The sequence below is a fragment of the Papilio polytes genome, unplaced genomic scaffold (assembly GCF_000836215.1).
Source record: "Papilio polytes unplaced genomic scaffold, Ppol_1.0 DF823868.1, whole genome shotgun sequence".
NCBI classification, from domain to species: Eukaryota; Metazoa; Arthropoda; class Insecta; order Lepidoptera; family Papilionidae; genus Papilio; species Papilio polytes.
In genome coordinates this window covers 1731450-1744830 of record NW_013525336.1, presented here as the reverse complement: position 1 = coordinate 1744830, position 13381 = coordinate 1731450, and the positions used below count along the sequence as shown (strand labels likewise).

General features: G+C 32.4%; 4 protein-coding genes across 5 annotated transcripts in view; 2 read left to right on the top strand and 2 right to left on the bottom strand.

The window, feature by feature from the left end:
- The window catches only part of LOC106103149 (solute carrier family 2, facilitated glucose transporter member 8-like), a 25076-nt gene extending 24571 nt beyond the window's left edge, over nt 1-505 (top strand). Inside the window, 1 exon segment of the mRNA XM_013282822.1 lies at nt 16-505. Coding sequence (XP_013138276.1) covers nt 16-437 — 422 coding nt within the window. The 3' untranslated portion in view covers nt 438-505.
- Nucleotides 506-1753: 1248 nt separating this feature from the next.
- LOC106103110 (mannose-1-phosphate guanyltransferase alpha-A) lies at nt 1754-8513 on the bottom strand. 2 transcript variants are annotated; one of them, XM_013282776.1, is made up of 9 exons: nt 8336-8513; nt 7546-7744; nt 6673-6841; nt 5998-6209; nt 5213-5321; nt 4679-4837; nt 3839-3959; nt 3234-3377; nt 1754-2835 (listed from the first exon to the last, which is right to left on the bottom strand). In XM_013282776.1, exons 1-9 carry the CDS (start codon nt 8373-8375, stop codon nt 2735-2737), a joined length of 1254 nt encoding a protein of 417 aa, XP_013138230.1. In that variant the 5' UTR covers nt 8376-8513; the 3' UTR covers nt 1754-2734. The 2 variants fall into 2 exon arrangements, with proteins under 2 accessions (XP_013138230.1, XP_013138231.1); XM_013282777.1 differs by having other exon boundaries at nt 5213-5309.
- Nucleotides 8514-9030: 517 nt separating this feature from the next.
- On the bottom strand, nt 9031-9564 carry LOC106103101 (chorion class CA protein ERA.2-like). Its single transcript, XM_013282767.1, has 2 exons — nt 9511-9564; nt 9031-9339 (listed from the first exon to the last, which is right to left on the bottom strand). The coding sequence occupies exons 1-2, from the start codon at nt 9562-9564 to the stop codon at nt 9031-9033; spliced, it is 363 nt and encodes a 120-aa protein (XP_013138221.1).
- Nucleotides 9565-10187: 623 nt separating this feature from the next.
- Nucleotides 10188-11043, top strand: LOC106103100 (chorion class B protein PC10-like). The gene is made up of 2 exons (XM_013282766.1): nt 10188-10238; nt 10603-11043. The coding sequence occupies exons 1-2, from the start codon at nt 10188-10190 to the stop codon at nt 11041-11043; spliced, it is 492 nt and encodes a 163-aa protein (XP_013138220.1).
- The last annotated feature ends 2338 nt before the right edge of the window (nt 11044-13381 follow it).

Below are 13381 nucleotides of genomic sequence, written 5' to 3'. Positions count from 1 at the left end.
TTTGATGACCCAAAGATGCTTTGGGTCTTCAAAAAGACATTATATGGCATTCTTTTATTGTATCCTTATGAAGAAACAATACTGGCAGTCGAGAAATTAGTGCAAGCTATTAACAAAAAAAAGTGAGTTTTCTGATTTTAAATTGTTTTTTTTTCTCCTGTTTCCAGCATCGTGGAATGGTGACGTCATTCGTTAGTAGTGTAGACGCTCTCAGTGACTTTCTACAAACAAAAGCCTACGACCCTCTTCTCAAACTGCTGGGAATCCACTGGGTCTTTATAATGTTTTCTATGGTCTGTTTCCTTGGCACGTTCTACACTGTTCTATACGTGCCAGAGACAAAAGACCGTACCATAGAGGAGATCTACGCTATTCTAGATAGAAAGAAGGAGAAGAGGAAAGACCCGGAAGCGGGGAAGCAAACTAGTAGACTGTAATAGTATTTTTTTTTAATTTAGATTGACTGTGCCTTAACTCGAAGTTACTTAATAAATTATAGATTTAATTAATGTATTTTAATTTATAATTATTTATAGTGACAGTATTAAAGAACTTGATTTTATCGATTTGATAGCATAGGGTACCTCACTAGTAATCTTTTACTCGAGTTTTCGGGTCTATTGTGATAATTTAAAAAATGCTATGAAATTAATAAAATCAGTTTCAATTATTTACATAACATCACAAATAAACTAAGATATTTAAATATAAGACCATTATGAATCGTTATTTAATTTGAGAAGTAAAAAAAATATGACTCAGACCATTTTTTTTAAACCAAGCATAACAAATTATAGTTAAATAAGCTACATTAGTCAGACTAGTTCAAAAATTTAGAAAAAACTTGACTGAACCCTCAATTATGCAAAATAAATAAACGAACAAAACGACATCCACTTAAAATTTAAATGACTTTTAGTTATATTAACTAAGTCATAAATACAACAGACAAATTATGACTTGTGGGATCGTACAGTATAGTCAAACAAAGATATTTGGCCCGTTGAGATGCTTACCACAGTTTTCTATGTGAAATAGACAAATAAAATGTCACAAAAGAAAAAATACGACAGTACAAAAGTACAACACAGTATAAAAAGGATTTTGTGATAGTTTGACGTTGATAGGAGGGCGTTAGTGTGCTGTCATCATTAGTTTGAATTATGCCCGGGTCAGATATCTTTGTCTATATCATTATTAATACGTATTGTTGTCTCTTGTCCAAGTGAGTGAAAGAGATGACTATATGTGTTCACGTGTCGCTGCAGTAGTGACTTTTAGCTGTCAAATTTTACTTGTCACATTTTGACAGTTCAATGTGATATGACGAATTATTACTATTAAATTATTGGTATTATTAGATTTAAGTTATGTCTAAAGGACAATAAAAATATTTAATTTAATAATTCACCATTTTTATTTCACAATCCTTTACTTTTTAATTTAATTTCTATTTTAATGCCTCTTTGATTGTTAATAAAGGAAAAAGGAACAGGTTTCTATTAGAAAAAATAGAAAAAAGTTAAATTCTATTTCGTTTAATTCCATTTGTCTTATAAAAATAACAATTCAAATATTGTGCAAACTTTGGTAGGAATAAAATGTATATTTACAATTTTAACATATTTGTATTAACTATTATATTACACAAGCTATCGCCCGCGACTCGGTCCGCGTGGGATTTAAAAACAAAAGTGAGTCGCCAATGTGGTCTTCCAGACTATCCTCTACATCCTTATCAAAATTTATCGAAATCCGTTAAGCCGTTTAGGCTACATCCAACATCCATACATCTAAACTTTCGTATTTATAATATTAGTATGATTTTTGTACATAAGTATGTTCATAATAGACGTAACCCTCACAACCAGTTTTCATATATGGTATTAAAAATATCGTTGATTTATTTCTAGTTTTTGAAAGTGTCATTTTGAATAACATTGGAATATATCATTTTTAAATATGCCTGATCATAGTTTTGCTAAATAGATCGTATCGCAAGGCTAGTTAGAAAACACATTTTTTTAAATTCCACTAGATAAGGGATGGTAATTGGCCTATAATAATTTGAGACCAGATACTAAAAAACATACTAATTTTAAAATATCTCAGAAAAACCAATCAAATAAAGGTAAGTTCCAACTAAAACGATTGTATAAAATTATTTGTGCTTAAATTAAATTTTACAGTAATAAAACGAAGCTAGTGCGTGCCGCTCGCAGCTTTTATGTCAGACTTTCAAAATACCTTTTCTTTTTTGCAATTTCTACATTTTTGAATTCCTTTTTCTTACAAATACAAGTTAACAAAATTTATTTTCTCCTAAATACATCATATATAGAGAATATTAGAATCAAACAAGTGGTCCTTCGAGCCGGATCTTACTAAGGAAGCTTTTCTGGCAGCTTTTAATAGTCATAAACTTAAGATTGCTTTATGAAAACATTAAAATGGGATACAAGAACATTCTAGATTAGAAAAAGGACGTCTAGAATGGATAAAATTACATAGGAATATGTATGAAAAAAAAAAATTAAATTCAACCAAAGCTATAGAGAAATTCTATAGAGATAGGAGTCATAGGAAAGGGATAGGAGAAACTTTCTTCCTTTCCTTTCTATTTATTTAGTCGCCAATATAAATCTTTTAACACATTTAGTGCCACCGACTCAAAAACTGGAGGCATATATGGGTTATTAAAATATTGTGTTGTGGACATAAATAATAATAATTATTATAAAATAATTTCGTGTTTGAAGCTTCTAGTGAGAAGTTTGTGCGGTAACACTATAGAGTTTAGAAGTATCGTCTCACCGGGGACCACCACGCCCGCACCTTAGGAAAAAATTAAATATTTATCCCTTATCCATAATCGCTTATAAGGGATATTGTGGATATATAAATTTGGATACATATAAGTCCAGCTGCGATACAAGTCATTCAACTGTGGAGTTGACAAACTATTATCTATCTCTTTCTATCTTATGTACTTGTAATTTCTTGTCCTCGCATGTTTTTGTAGTTTTTGTAATGGATATATAATTTTTAGGTACTAGTAATGTTAGATTACTTACTTACTTATTTTTAAGTAGTAGAGAAAATAACAATTTGTTTATATAGAAATTAAAATCATTTTTTGCTTTGGATTGTTAGGAGTAAAGTTAACCAAGTACTTTTTTTTTTTAATAAATTACCTATTTTTTTTTAAATAATAGGTGATCAGAGTTACTTACCTAATATAGTAATTGAAGGATTGAGTCGTCCGTCTGTATTGAATAAGGGCCGGTTGTCCATTTTGGCGAAGGGTTTGTTAGGGTCGGGATCTGAAGGGGTTCCTTCCAAACGTGACCACTCCCCTACTGAGGCATCTTGACCAACTGTCAATAATAATTTTACTGAATTAGATAAACGAGATTAACGTTAAACCTCGAATAAAAAAAACTCATTTATAATTCAATCTTTTTTTAAACGGGTTAAAGTCCGACACAAGTGTGAATCGGAACGCATATGTCATGTGTCATAAATGACAATTTTCTTCTCTGATAGATAGCATTCCTTGCGCGTTGTCAACGTATTTAGTTTAGTAATTAGTAATCTTCTAGAACTACGACACAAAGTTTTACTTCTCCGTGTTGCCTAAACCCTACACTTTAACGCCCAAAACCCCCACTCTAACGCCCTAAAAACCTCCACGCTAACGCCCTGAACACATCCACTCTAACGCCCTGAACACATCCACTCTAACGCCCTGAACACATCCACTCTAACGCCCTGAACACATCCACTCTAACGCCCTAAAAACCTCCCTGAATATGAATGTTTGGCGCTTGACACTTACCTATAGAATACATGACTAGGGCGTGTTCGTTTATAGTCGCATTATTGAGAATAATAGATTCTTTGACCCTAACTCCCGCCTTCACAGTCACACCCGCGCCTATTGACACGTTCGGTCCTATCTAAAAACAAACAAAAAAACATGCTTTTTTTAATATTAGTAGATATTTCTTTATCTTTATAGTATTAAGAATACGAAAGTTCAGATGGATGGATATTAGAGTTTTTAGCCTAAACTGCTTAATGGATCTCGATGAAATTTGTCATAGATGTAAAGGATCACATAGGCTACTTACTTTTATTTTTTTTAATTCAACGCAAACAGATTTTGTGTGAAAGCGAGTTCTTTTTTTTACCATTCCAACTAAGCTCTAGGCTTGTGCTAGGAATGACTAAATTAGGCTATTGAATCTACACTGTTACGTTTTAAAAGTTTAGAAAGTATAGGAAAAGAAAATTGATTTGACGGTGATAGAGGAAGGGGAAATAAAATTATGCATCTCCTCCCCATTGATTATTGATTTGGGTAGGGGACAATTGTAATTGCGGGTGTTAATGGGCGTCTCTCCGCTATTTCGGCGAATTCAGGTTAGCGTGTTTACTGCTTTACAGTATAAACCCGTCTATTAGGTTTATTAAAAAACATACAGACGAATTGAGTACCTCCTTCTTTTGGGAAGTCGGTCAAAAACATAGACTTTCAAAAATATAGACAAGGGCATATTTTTTAATATTATCATATTTATAATATTATAAATAAAAACATATTTTATTATACAATTATTTAATTCATTAATACAAATTGCGGTAAAAACCTCCTATGTGTTAAACCCCTACTCACCACAGCGGTGCTGTCTACCACGGCAGAAGGATGTAAGAAGACATCGGGCAATATCTGGCAGGGAGGGTCTGTCTGCTTTTGTTTATTTAACTCTAGGTAATGTCTGTTAGCGTATATCGTAGAGCCGGCGGTCTTCACTTGAGACCACCAGTTATTAACCTGGAATAAATACAGATATTTTATTGGTTACTAGCTTTTATCGCGACTTCGTCCGTGTTAAAACAATAATAAAAAAATACAACCAACGTTACTCACAGATATATTATTGTAATGGTGAAAGAATTAAAAAAATCGGCCGAGTAGTTTTTGAGTTATTTCATTAACTTGCCCTCATCCGTTATGGAGGGTCGGCACAGTATGTGCTCTTCCATACATCTATCAGCCGTCATATCTGAATCCACTCCTTTCTTAAGCATATCCTCTTTTACACAATCCATCCATATTTTCCGGTCTTCCTCTACCTTCATTTGTTTTTTGAGTTATTCCAATACAAAAATACAAATAATTCCTCTGCATAATATAAGTATAGATTACCTGCATAGCAAATAGTTTATTTGTCCCCGCGAGCAATGCTAACACATCTTGTTCCCATGACATATAACCAGGATGAGAACCATTTTGTCCACTCGCACTATAACAAATACTAAACAATAATAAAAATTTTGGCTCAAAAACTGGAATTTATACCCATTAAAGTGCTAAATAAAGATAAAAGAATAGAACAAGGTCAATATTACTCACAAAGGTCAAACCTTGCAATCGATTTTAAATTGTTTAAGGTCGAATTCAATGGAAATCAGAAATTATAGTTATACACAAGCTAACAATATCGTTTATTATCTACTAGCTCTCGCCCGCCATTCCATCCGCGTGCTTTTTAATTCTTAAATGCACGATTTTTTCTTTTTAAATACCATAAATTGGAACTGGCAGTAAATTGAACATAGATTAAGGGTAGAATAAAGAAAAAAATGTTTTTTCTAAATGGCCAATTAGGTAAAGAAGTAAAATCTGATGTATAAATGCATTATCATGCTTTTAAGGGTTAAAAAAAGAAATGTAAATAGGCTCTGTGTTCTGTATCCAATACATCTTCATCAAATTTCAATGAGATCCATTCAGCAGTTTAGGCTACAAACTCTAACAAACCATCCATCAAAACTTTCGCATTTATATTATTAGTAAGAAGATGGATTTTTTACATGCAAGTCTAAAGTTTGGCTGGAATGGTAATAGTAATAAATATAATTGGTAATTTATAAACAATCTATTAATAAAAAACCAAAGGCAATTCAGAAAGATATTTAGTATGACATTACCTGTAATATCCATCTTGTTTCTTCTGTAACGCTTCAGCCATTGTATGGAAAACTTGCAATGAACATACATACACACCGCAGTTGATTAGTGTCGATACATATGTATTTGGTTTCTCTACATAATGTGTTACAGCTTTCGTTGACGCCTCACGCACCATACAACCATAGTGAATTGATTGTTGACGGGTTGCTTCCGTACCCATTATTGTTACCTGAAAGGATTTATGGATAGGTTAAATGGATTGCTTCAGCAGAGTTAAAATTGAAATGATGACATGTTAAGGGAATCTGATATATATACTGTGATCAAATTTTTACACAAAAAAAAATTGTGTTTTAGTTAAAAGGCGTCACTACTCTATTTGCAAAAGTGGGACTATCCCTCCCAAAGTGAGAAGTATGGTCACAACAATGTGATGTGATTCTTAGTACAAACTAAGAATATAAAATACATGTACAAAACTTTTTGGTGTATTACAGGAAATAACACCCTTTTAAAAATAATAAATAGTGAAGTACTAACTATTTTATCATTTTAACAAACATAATGATTACTTTTCAATACCATTAGTGTTGAAAATATAGTTATTTTGCACTTTTTACACTAAATTCAATTATTTTAACCAGTGCTTTAAAGATTTAAACTAGTTTTAAGGAGTTCACCAAATAACTTACCAAAGCATTCTGCCGCTCTTCATGGAAGGTCCATAATTCCTTCAGGGGAAAGTCGGCACAAACATCACCATTTAGTAAGAAGAATGCACTCGGGTTGCCTGCCCGCACTTGATCTCTGAAGTGATAGAGACCTCCCCCAGTACCCAATGCTGTAAACTCTTGTAAATATCTGAAAATATACAGTAGAACCTCAATAACTTAAACCTCGGTAACCTAAAAACCTCTATAACTTCAAAAAATTATATTTTCCCTTCTCATCAGAGCCCAAAACCTCTACAACATAGACCCTTGATAACTTAAAACCTCTTTAACTTAAAATATTTTGTGTTTCGCTTGGACTTTAAGTTATCAAGGTTCTCCTGTACATAAAAAACTAAATAACATAGGTTAACAGTAACATTGTTAATCTGCCTTAAATTATATGCAAATGTTTAAATGGGTAATTATTTTGACTGAGTTTACAGCCTAAGTGGCTGAACGGATCTCATTGAAATTTCATAGCTTATTGCTAGCTTTGATAGCATATATATTCTTCTAGACTGTAGTCTACATAGATGTTGAGCATAGAAGTCAGTCTTAGAAAAAAAAATAGAATTCCACACAGAGAGTCCAGGGGAACATATTGTATAATCATGGGACAAATTTAATGACATTGATAAAGATAGTTTTGTATGCAATGTTTAATTTGGTTAAGATAGCATTAGAGTTTGGAGCCTAAACAGCTGAAGGGATCTCGATGAAATTTGGTTTAGATGTAGAGGATAGTCTGGAAGAACACAGAGGCTTGCTTTTGTCTTTTTTTTAATTACACGCTGACGGAGTTGCGGGCAACAGCTAGTCTTATATAATACTGTATTTTGCAATATTTCTCACCTAATAATAACATGATATTCCTTTTGCATATCAGTAACAAATTGCATCATATGAGTTGTAGTGTAGGAGCCAATAATTAAAATCTCCTTGCATTCTTCTAGCTGAGCACATGCTGCTATATGATGCTGTATCAATGGCAGACCAGCTATTGGGAACAGCGGTTTTGGTGTATCCAATGATAGTGGACGAAACCTGGTACCTAAATAAAAAATATAAAAAATTCTTGGAGGTCATTAGAGACACAGTTTGTTTTTACACACACATATAATGGTCTTTAAGAATTCAATTTTTAAATACTATTACTGTCCATGTTTATCTATACTAATATTATAAAGAGGAAAGATTTATATTTTTGTATGTATTAAAATAACTCAAAAACCATTGGGCGGTTTCTAAAATTCTTACACCATTAAAAAGCTACGTTATTAGTTAGTAATATAGGCTGTATGTTTTATATATTTTTTAATTGTCAAGCGGACGAAGTCGCGAGCAACAGCTAGTGCGAAATAATTTAGTTTGTTAATTTCGTTGTTCACACAATGTAACGATTCTGAAAAAGTTTTAAATTTTAAACAAGACGATTTTGAATTCCTCCCATTTGACCTGAGAATTACGCGGGATTTTATGAAGTAACCAATTGATGTCGATGTTTTGTTTTGTCTCTTTGTATAGCATGCTTTAAATACATTATTAGGGACTTCGACTGATGTTTACTATGAAATATGATCATTGTAATTTTTTACACAAGAGATAACAAAAGCCGGTGACGTTGGCAATGTTAAACAAATACCTTTTTGAGGTCCTCCTATTAATATAACAGCTTTTAACATTTTATATATTCCTTTATGTAAGGTATATAACTTTAAACCACTAGTAGTAAAATACCAAAATTAGGCGCTATATTTAAAAACAAGCACTTTTTTTGCCAACCGATACGATATAGACCGAGCTGAATTGAACTGACAACTTGTCATTGTCAATCTGACGTTGCAAATGACAGTAATTTTCAGATAAATTATTTTTTCTCGATAGAAATCTTTTATTGTGAAATGTTTTTTCTCTGTTATAAAAAGGTATGAGCAGAATTACTCCTCTACTTCAAGTGTATCAATGTTGTTACAGAAAGTGTTAAAAAGCTTTATTATTTGATTTTTCTATTCATTCTACAAAGGCAAAGCTGCTAATAGATACTATTTTAATAGTTTCCTGGCAAAATTACAAAATTATGAATTTACTTTTGCATTGCATTTGTTATACAACTGAATCTGAAAATACGTGACTATCGCAAATTGCTATGAGTTACGAAAAAGTTGCCGATCAAATTATTTGTAACTGAAATCCTAATGCATTTTTAATAACAATTGTTTAACTAATTTGCAAAATGATATGTATGAATTTGTAGTTTCTATGTCCTATTGTAGCAACGACATAAAAAATTAAATTAAAACAGACAGGAATTGTTCAAATGTTTATTTTGAAAATGCTTTAAAACAACGGGGAACCATTGCAATCACAACCGCACCTTCCAGAAATGGTAACGATGCCAGCTGCTGGCACTTCGCCTCCGAATTGGACTGCGCCCAATATCGGGACTTGTCCAGCAACAGCGGTAATTCCCGCTACCGCTAGCTCACCAGCTACATCCAAATCACCAATACCTTCTCCACCATATCCTCCGATAGCTTCAGGTATTCCATAGCCCAAGGTAGTTCCAAAGCCGTGACGACCGCAACCAGTTTCGTAATTACCAAATCCATTTAACGGATAATTACCAAGACACTGGCCGAATGTGGTCTGTTAAATTAATCATAGATTAAAATAAATGCAATTAAAATCAATGACTCTTCTGAAGTAGGTTACATGGATTTGAGACCCATAATGCTTTTGATTAAAATCAAAAAGAAACGACATGGCATATAACAACATAAATAAATAAGTTTTAAAAAAAAAGAAAATTGTTTTTACCTGTACCACAGCTTGGAAGCCAACAATCACGAGGAAGAAGGTAAGTGAAGACATGTTTGTTTACGGTTAATTCGTATGACATTTGATGATTTGCATTCCCTTTTATACAAAAATTATTATCGTAGGCGAAAAGTTGCAAAACATTTAATTCTTGCATTATAACGGTATTGTTAGTGTTAGTGAAAAGAAATTTATTTGTATCTATCTTTACTGTTAGGCATTTCAGAGGTTGATGCAACTTTTTTGAGATTTAAGGTGAAAGATACCTCTTGAATTCTATCTATATGATCTTCTCCTTTATGTGTGTCTCCTCCTCCGTCAATTAAGGGTAGGCAACGCATCTGCAATTGCGGATGTCTATGGGCAGCGGTCGCTTTCCATTACGGTGGATTCAGACGGCCGCTTGCTCGTTTGCCACCTTATATTATTATAAAAAAAAAGTTAGGTTACTAAATTTCCTTGGGGGATTTTTCCTACTCCATTAGATTTGGTTATTTTGAAAGTTTTCTTTTATTTATTTGCATTGCAGTTTATGCTATTATACTTATTATCATCACGTTTGTTTTGACGAAATATTAGCAAAATGCAATTTAATTTTGTAATTTATTTGACTATAAAAGCGTAGTAGAAATGTGTCATTTTCATTCCGGGATCACAACTCGAAAAACATACGCAAAATGGCCGCTTACTTCGTTCTTCTGGCGTGTACAGTTGCAGGAACTATTCAGGTATTTTCGTATTCACTATCAGTTTAATATTCCACATGATTTTACACGGAATGGAAGTATGTATGGAGCTTTGTATGCATCTCCATTCCATAGTAACATTCTGTACCAAAAACGTCTCCATCAATCTATACTGACTTGTATTATATCTAGTCACTACACTAATATTATAAAGTGGTAAAATTCGTTTTTCTGATTTTTTTTTGTATTTACGTAGATATTGAAATAAATCAAAAACTATTAAACCAATTTCAAAAATTCTTTCACCATTAAAAAGCTGTCAGGCTATATCTTTTAATTACTTTTAATTTCTAACAGGCAGAGGCGCTAGTGTGTGATAATCACTTTTGATTTTTTAATGTTTCAGAATGTGTACGGCGCTTGCCACCTCCGTAACTCCTACAACATCGGCAGCTGTGGTAATGGACTGACTTACAATGAATATCCACTGCCCAGATCTTGCGGGGTATTGGGTAGTGATTATGAAGCTATAGTATCCGCTGCCGATGGCGGTGGTTTTGCTATCCGAAGCTACTCCGCAGCACCTCCTAGTGGGGTATCTGTTATATCAGAGAATGAGTATGCAGGTATTCTTGCTGTGATTGGTGAGTTACCATTCTTGGGTACTACGTACTTGGAGGGTGCGGTACCGTCAGCAGGTGCGGGCGCGGTGGCATACGGCTGTGGGTCTGGTGATGTTCGTATTCTGAATGAAGATGCTATCGGTACTGGTCTGGGATTCGCTGATGGTATCTCATACGCAGGTTTAGGTTACAACAGTGGTTGTGGTTGCGGCAGATTGTTTTAATTTTTTAATTTCATTTGTTTTGTCTATGGAATCAAAATTGTATTCAAATCAATTTGTTTATGGTATCTAATAAAATGTATATGTCTCTAAATTGTTTGTTTTGCTTCTATGTTATACCCTTCTAGTTCTTCATTTGTTTTGTCATCATCATGACAAAATAAATGAAGAACTAGAATGGTAAAGATTTCATAAGATTAAATGTTATTTTATTTATTTATTTATTTATTTATTATCATTATCATCACCCTTTACATAACGGTCAACACAAATATTTCCTTGTCTGTTTATTATTAACTAGCTTTCAACCGCGAATCCGTTCACGTGGAATAAAAATCTGTTCTTCCAAACTATCCTCTAAATCTGTAACAAATTTCATTAAAAAAATGTTCAGCCGTTTAGGCTACAAACTCTAACAAACATCCATCCATCTAAACTTTCGCATTTATTATATTAGTACGATTAGTACGAAGTGTGATTGATTTATTGAATCGAAAACTAATTATATCTTTCAAATATATTATGTTTTGAAAAACAATATTCATGTCAATTAGTATTTCGAGTTAAAACAAATTAACATCGTATCCATTATCTTAATTGAAACGAAATCAAGAAACTGTTTTATTTGTACGCAATATCGTGGTCAGCTAAGATCTATGTTTAAAATAGTATTTAATAATTGTTTTCAAGATGAAATATGTATTAAATTATAGTCCTAATGAAATCTTTTTAGATAATTCCATTGAAAGAGATATTCAATTGTTCTTGCGACCTTTGAACTTACTTCATTATGTTACTTTATCCACTAAATATAGTATTAGATATAATTTTATAACTTCTAATAGCCGTTTTGTTAATTTTATATCATTATGTAGTTCTGTAGTTTTTATTACAACGTATTTTATTGTAATCTTCTTAGATGAAGGCATTTTTAAACTGGATGTTGTTTTGTTGACGTTACTTATGGTGAATTTTTGCGTTTACGCATTTAGTTACCTCCTTAACTCATATATGAATGTTGTTCATTGTGAAACTAATGTGGATTTTATTATTAAAATTAAAAATATCAAGAAATGTATAACCTCTGATGGTTTTTGCAAAAAAATAACAATTTTCAATTGGTTGTATGTTGTTATAACAATCGTGTTTCATTTCATTATCGTATTTATTCATGTACGAATTACAAATTTCGAATTATTTTACGGATTTGTTGTTGTTACATTGTTAATAAACGATTTGAATATAATTTACGTGGTTCGAATGATTAAATTTTTGAGAATATTAATCGATTTATGGGCGTCAGAATTAAAAACTAAACAACTGAACATCATTGATGATATAAACGAAGAGACAAGACAAAAGAAGTATTGGGATTTGAAACGAAAAACATTTGTAGATGTAATTGATGCTTCGAGTATGTATAAGGATCTCTGTCAAATACAGGTATCTTACTAATGTTATAAATGCGAAAGTTTGTATGGACAGATATTTGTTAGAGTTTGTAGCCTAAACAGCTGATCGGATCTCGATGACATTTGGAATAGATGCAGAGAATAGTCTGGAGGAACACATAGGCTAACCAGTTTTGTTTTTTTTTAAGTCTACGGTCCGGGTCCGGAGTCGCGAGCGAAAGCAAGTTATAAAGAGTAAACATTTGTATTTTTGTATGCATTGAACTCAAAAACTACTGGACCGATTTTAAAAATTGTTACACCGTTAGAAAGGTAATTTTTTAGTAAGTAACATAGGGTATGTTTTTTTTTATTATTTTTTAATTCCACGCGGACGAAGTCGGGAGCAACATCTTATTAGTAATAGTTATTTCAAAGTAATTTAATGGGATGAGAATAATTTTTGTTTAGAATTAGTGCATACGGTTAATAACGTCCTATACAACAACTGTTATAGTAACTAGATATGGTTAAATCGAATAAAAATGGTTTGCTGATCAGATCACGGTTCACTCGTGCGACGCAGATCAATGACTGGCTCACAGATCAGTTCAATTTTTATTATTTGTATTTTGAGCTGCAAGTCATCCATTGGCTTGCAGATTGTCGGTATATTTGTCCATCATTGTACCTTGAACTGCTAATTTAGTTGCTGAGTTGCTCAACGGTTGAAGACTAACTGAACTGAACTGTTGAGTCGGCTCAGAGTTGTCACGTCTATTGAAAGATATAATTTAGCACGTGTGTTGCTAAATGCTATCGACATAATTGCACTACAAAATTATTTATCTACGTTTTTAATGACTTGACTGTTTTTGAAGAGAATGTCATTAGAAATTTTGCACATTCAGATTTTTATTTACCTATGATTTATTATTAATCATACTATC

Bases quoted from the DNA above. Each gene is read 5' to 3' on its own strand.
- LOC106103101 (XM_013282767.1), bottom strand. From the start codon at position 9,564: ATGTCTTCACTTACCTTCTTCCTCGTGATTGTTGGCTTCCAAGCTGTG. The intron at 9,340-9,510 runs GTAAAAACAATT...TTAATTTAACAG, and splicing joins GCTTCCAAGCTGTGGTACAG to ACCACATTCGGCCAGTGTCT.
- LOC106103110 (XM_013282776.1), bottom strand. From the start codon at position 8,375: ATGTTAAAAGCTGTTATATTAATAGGAGGACCTCAAAAAG. The intron at 4,838-5,212 runs GTAATCTATACT...TATTTATTCCAG, and splicing joins ATAAACTATTTGCTATGCAG to GTTAATAACTGGTGGTCTCA. The intron at 3,378-3,838 runs GTAAGTGTCAAG...TATTATTGACAG, and splicing joins CCTAGTCATGTATTCTATAG to TTGGTCAAGATGCCTCAGTA.
- LOC106103100 (XM_013282766.1), top strand. From the start codon at position 10,188: ATGGCCGCTTACTTCGTTCTTCTGGCGTGTACAGTTGCAGGAACTATT. The intron at 10,239-10,602 runs GTATTTTCGTAT...TTAATGTTTCAG, and splicing joins CAGTTGCAGGAACTATTCAG to AATGTGTACGGCGCTTGCCA.